The sequence below is a fragment of the Nicotiana sylvestris genome, chromosome 2 (genome assembly GCF_000393655.2).
Source record: "Nicotiana sylvestris chromosome 2, ASM39365v2, whole genome shotgun sequence".
In the NCBI taxonomy this organism is placed as follows: Eukaryota; Viridiplantae; Streptophyta; class Magnoliopsida; order Solanales; family Solanaceae; genus Nicotiana; species Nicotiana sylvestris.
The window spans coordinates 208001023-208007021 of record NC_091058.1 but is presented as its reverse complement, the minus strand read 5'-3'; the positions used below and the strand labels follow the sequence as shown (position 1 = coordinate 208007021).

Genomic DNA, 5999 nt, shown 5'->3' with positions numbered 1-5999 from the left:
ATAAACAAGTGCTCGAGGCTTCATACTTCAACGCTCAAACACTTGGGGGACTACATATTATACATAGATATGTGTAGATAAACAGATACGAATATCGAACAAAAGTTGGCCACAAAGAGACAAGTGTTGAGAAAAAGTTACAAAGTCTTCAGCATTCATCATCGTGTTCAACAAACATAAGACATTCATCATAATGTTTTTCCCATGAGAACAACAGAGTCATCTCTCAACCTCATAAACGAAGACAACACCTCTTTGATCCTTCTTAATATATAAAGATAGGGTCTTGGCTATGTACTAAAACAGGTTATGAAGAAAAACCTTGTTTATTTTATATTATGAAAAAATCTGTTACAAGAAAAACAGTTATGAGAAAGTCATAGATGGATTTTAATACATGTAATAGTAAAAAAAACTTGTTAAAGTTCATGAATAAAACTTGTCAAAGTTGTTTCATACAAAACATGTGTATTCCTATTTCTTTCATCGTATTATAACACCATTGTGAAGTTGAGACGTCTTCTTCATTAAGTGTCGATAAAATAAAAGGGCCCTCTTTTATAAACCTCATGTTAATAAGTCATGAGAAGAATCATAAAGCATTTTCAAAGGATAAAAATGCTAAACTATTCTATAAGTCCTAAATAAGTAAGGAAAAGGCAAGAATAGAACACATTGAAGTACTAACAAAACTTCTTAATATAATTAAAAAGACTAAGTAGAAACTTAGTCAATAAAAGTTTATACAAGTGCCCCATTATGATAACTGGGGACTTTCACCAAAAAATCCCTTAAAAACTAAGAGATAAAACCATCATCCAATTGAAGGGGTTAGCACATCAGAAGTTGCAATATTAATTTCACTTTCAGCCACAGGCACAGTGGCAACTTCTGAAGAAGCAGCAACAAGAATGGTTTCAGCTGAGCTTAAAATGTTAGGATCAATGAGGGAATCAAGAGTCACGGAAGCTTCAGCTTCCACAGACTGAGTCATAGAAGTTTCACCCTCTGAAGCTGGAATTGCAACATTTTCAACTTCAACTGCCATAGCAACGACTTCTTCATTTAAAGGTTCTTCAGCCACGGGAGCTTCAATTGACGGAGAGGGAAAGTCAAGTGGTTGTTGGGTTCTCTCAATGGTCTCTAAAACTTTGGCCAACTCTGAGTTTAAATCAAAGTTTTCTTGACTGGCCTCCATTAAAGCATCACGACGAGAGTTTAGAAGAGCCCAACTTACCTCTATGTTAAAATTCTCCTCAAGAAGTTCATACTCCCTTTCCCACATAGCAAGATCATTCTTTAACACTTGATTTTCAGCTAAAGAGGATTCAAAGGATGCTTCAAGGGAGGCATGAGAACTCTCTAAGGTACGTACCTTATCAGAAGAGATTTTTAAATCAGCTTGAGCTTGAGTCAAGCTTTGCACTAACTCCCCTGCATACTCTTCTTTCTTGGCCAAGAGTACCTTAAGTTCTCTGATCTCTTCACTACAATTTGATAGTTGTTCTGAAAATGAACACTCAAGGCGCTCCTTATCTTTCTCAAATTGGCTTGAAGAAGCCTTGGCAACTGCTAGCTCAGAAGTCAGACCTCGCTTTTGTTGCTCCAGGAGATTTCTACTCTCTAGCAATTCTTCTATAGTTCCCTGAGCATTCTCAAACTGCTCTTTCCAATTGGCTGCTTCTAGCTGTGCTCCCCTGGCTATTTCCTCAGCCTCGTGGATAGATATTTCAGACTCACGGGATTTCTTTTCCAGAAGGGAAATTCTTCCCATCAGTTCTGTACCAATGAGGTTAGCCTGCAGTGACAATTCATAGAAATAAGATTTTTTTTTTTAAAAAAAACTTGTTAGTAAGTAAAGGAAGAATACCTTCAAAGTAGAATGAACAATGTCATTCATCAAAGTTAAGCAGCTATGGCTATCCATCTTCTTCTTCTCAATATCTCCAGTTAAAGGCCTAAGCCAGTCATCTGCTCCACCAGACTTCCTTAAAAGGCTGTTGTTAGCAGGAACTTCAAGCGTAACGCTCCTCATAGCCAAGCTCCTGCTACTAGAACCCTCCTCTGCATATTGAACAAAGGAAGGGGGAGCTATAGAAGGAAGAGTGGTAGAAGAAGTGAAAATAACAGGAGTCATAGGACTCGAAGCAGGTAAGGGAGCAGAAATAGGTAAAGAAGCAGGAAAAGAAGGAATGGGAACAGAGGAAGAAAGAGGAACTTCACCTAAAACTGGACCTAGTTCTCCACTTTCAAAACCACCAACGAAGAGACGATGAATAGATTCGTTGGTGTCCCTCGGAGTGGTTTTATCTTCAGAGGGAATGTGAACAGGTTCAGTAAGAGAGGCACAGATAGGGGTAACTTCAACTTCATTCTCGGAAACTATGCGTCTCCTGGCTCTTGGTCTAGCTATCAAAGAGGTGTCTTCATCTTCATCGTCCTCAGAATCTTCTTCTACAACTTTCCTCTTTGACAGCCTAGCTTCTGTTCTCTCCACAGAAAGAGAAGTACCAGAAGAGGCTCGAAGGGCAGTAGCCACTTCGGTTGTCATTCCTCGAATAGCAAATCCTGACAAAAAGAAGGATTTAAAAAAAAGAAGTTAGAAAAGATAAAGAACTTGTCATACAAAAAATGATAAAGAGATGCATACCGTGAGTCTTCACTTTCCAACCATGTAAATTGGAAATGGATTTCCACGTTCTCGCCTCCATAGGCACGACTTTCATGATTAAATCTACCCAACCACGGAAATTAGGAACGGGTTCCACATCTCCCATGGTTGCTATAGAAAAGCAAAAAAGGATGAAATTAGAAAAGAAGTTTAAATTCTTAAGAGGTAAGAACGGTAAGTAAAAAAAAACTTACGAGCAAAGTTCCACTTCTCAGGGAAGGGGATATTTGTTTCACCCACCAAATCAACTGTGCGTACTGCAACATAACGAGTGTACCACCCGCGGTCCTTGTCATCTTCAGGGCTTACTAAGACCCTTTTACTTCTTGCAGTTAGAGTAAAAACTCCATTGCGAAATAACTTAGGGTGGTAAAGATGAATAAGGTGGGGAAAGGAAAAATCAACACCGGCTTTAACAGATAAATACCTCAAACAAGCCACTGTTCTCCATACAAGGGGACCAATTTGTCCCAAACAAATTTTGAAAAAACGACAGAAATCAAATATGACTGGGTCAATAGCAGGAATAAATCCCAAAGTGAAGGGGTAAGTATAAACAAAAGAAAATCCAATCCTAAAAGAAGATATTCTTTGATTTGGATTAGGGATTACTATACGAAAATCACTTCTCCAGTTGCAATCTTTTCGAACAATAGAAACCAAAGGTTCAGTGATTAAAGAAGGAAAAGTGTCAGCTTTCTCTAAATTGACAACTTGCTCACGAAGAGATTTCCTATCATTCTCAAAAGATAGGTCGTTGGGTACTATTTCCTCAACTAAAGGCTCTTGAAGAGGCTCAGGAAGTTCTTTACCTTTAGAGGAAGATTTCTTAGTGATAGAACCTCTGGAAATAGTACCGGAGCTAGAAGAAGGCATGACAGAACCAGAGGCACCACCACGAACGGATCCTAGGCTACGAAGCCTGCCTCCTCTTCCTCTTCTATGTCTTACAGGGGCATTGGGGAAGCTATCAAGAATTGGGATTCTTTTAGGGTTAGGATTCGGAGATGCCATTGCAGAGAAAAGGATGAACTCAAGTAGAAAGGAGTAGTAAATGATCTGTTAAGGGTTTATGAAGAAAAGAACAAAGGGAAAAAGGATATATATGTATATAATAGCAACCGTCAAGCAAAGAAGTGTAATGATGGAAAGCCTATAATAAAGGCAACTATCACTTCGTGAATATAAGGGATGAATAAACCTTGGAAAAAGGCTGCAGAATTACAAAACCAATCGGAAGGTGACACGTGTGCAAAACATTAAATAGAAAAGACAACTGGGGCGTCAGTACTGTTATAGCATTGATTATAGCAAAAAATTCCCTTTTTGTAAAGGTCCACTTCCCAAATATTTAATGGATAAATAAATGGAAAGTGGGGGGACTATCTGTATTGGGAAAAAACTGAGTCTGAATATTGAAGATGACGTGTCATGACACGTGGACTGGTCAAAAGGTCAAAACGCAATAAATAGCCAAGAGGCACGAGCGACAACAGATAGGGGGAAAAGAAAGCAACATAGGTGTGGACCGTTACTAAAATAGGTACGAGTCTCGTACCTATTCGAGTCGTTTAAAGATCAAAGATCAGAAAAAGTTGAAGACACGAATCTGATGACGTAAAAGAGTCTAAATACAGCATTAAATGTCAAATACGTTAGAGAATCTGAATTAAATAGAAATGATTGTGTAACATTTCTTTTAATTATCATTTATTGCTCATAATTGCCTCATTCAGACAAAGGCATTATATCTTCTCCTAGAATCAACTATAAAAGGGGAAAGACTCAACATCTGTAAGGACACGAAATACTATTGAGATCTTACTGAAATACAAAACTATTTACTACATTACCATCATTCTCAAAAATATTTTATTTTCGTCTCCTGATTATCAGTAACCCGAATTTCTTTCTAGCTTTGACCAAAGACTCAGATTTTTGGTTAAACAGATTGGGTGAATATATTTGCCCCTGTGGTACTACATACAAGACCTCACATCATTTCCTTCTTTAAGGAGGGAAGATTTATTACTCTATTAGGCAAGGAAGATAAGGTTGGATTGATCTCAATAGAAGGTAGAACCTTTCCCAAACTGCTCAAGAACAGCATGTGGCTCTTTTGCCCAGCTCTCTCTTATGGAAACCAAGCCCGATAGTAGCAAACCTTCCCCTACAATGACTACACTGCTGAATGCATTCTCAGATGTATTTGAAGAACCCAAGTCTCTTCCCCCTATAAGGAATTGTGATCATAGCATTCCTTTAAAAGAGGGTATAGAACCAGTCAACTTGAAACCATATAGGTATTCTTTTGAGCAGCAGAATGCCTTGGAGAGCATCATTGCAGAAATGGTTAAGTCACAGGTGGTAGAGCCTAGTCAGTCTCCATTTGCATCCCCAACCTTATTGGTAAAGAAGAAAGATAACACTTGGCGACTCTGTATTGACTATAGGAAACTGAATTCTTGTACATTGAAGAACAAGTTTCCTGTCCCCGTAGTTGAGGACCTCTTAGATGAACTGCATGGCACCACAGTATACTCAAAGCTTGATTTAGGAGCTGGACACCACCAAGTGAGGATGAAAGAGGGAGAAAAAAAGCAAGACTACATTTAGAATCCACCATGGCCACTAGCAGTTCAAGGTGATGCCATTTTGATCTAATCAATGCTCCAGCCACTTTTCAATCTTTGATGAATGAGATTTTTGGTCCTTATCTTAGAAGGTTCATTCTGGTCTTCTTTGATGACATCTTAGTGTATAGCAGGACACTTGAAGAATATAAAATCCACCTGAGTACGGTATTACAATTGTTGAGGCAAAACAAACTATTTGCCAAGATGTCCAAATGTGACTTTGAACAACCTCAAATAGACTACTTGGGCCATATCATCTCAGGGGAAGAGGTACAAACTGATCCCTCTAAAATAACAGCTATGGAGGATTGGCCATTACCAACTACTGTGAAGGCTCTTAAGGGATTTCTTGGGTTAACTGGATATTATAGAAGGTTCATACAACATTATGGGCAAATCAATAAACCATTGACCTTGTTACTCAAAAAAGGGAGTTCAAGTGGAATGACCAAGCAACTGAATCCTTCAACAAATTGAAAGAAGCTATGACTAACGCTCCAGTTTTGGCTCTTCCCGACTTCATTAAAACATTTGTAGTAGAGGTAGATGCTTTCAATGTTGGTATCGGGGCAGTTCTTATGCAAAGTGGTCAACCTATATCCTTTATCAGTCAAGCCTTATGTGCTAAACATCAAGGTTTATCCACTTATGAAAAAGAGCTAATAGCATTACTTTTTGCTATTGAGAAATGA

The 5999-nt window shown here is 38.4% G+C and overlaps 1 protein-coding gene across 1 annotated transcript; it reads left to right on the top strand.

The window, feature by feature from the left end:
* Positions 1-5364: 5364 nt before the first annotated feature.
* LOC138886216 (uncharacterized mitochondrial protein AtMg00860-like) lies at positions 5365-5999 on the top strand. Its single transcript, XM_070167270.1, has 2 exons — positions 5365-5681; positions 5738-5999. The coding sequence occupies exons 1-2, from the start codon at positions 5365-5367 to the stop codon at positions 5997-5999; spliced, it is 579 nt and encodes a 192-aa protein (XP_070023371.1).

Excerpts from the sequence above, each read along its gene's own strand:
- LOC138886216 (XM_070167270.1), top strand. The coding sequence starts at position 5,365 with ATGAATGAGATTTTTGGTCCTTATCTTAGAAGGTTCATTCTGGTCTTC. Across the intron at positions 5,682-5,737 it reads TTAACTGGATATTATAGAAG|GGAGTTCAAGTGGAATGACC; the intron begins GTTCATACAACA and ends TACTCAAAAAAG.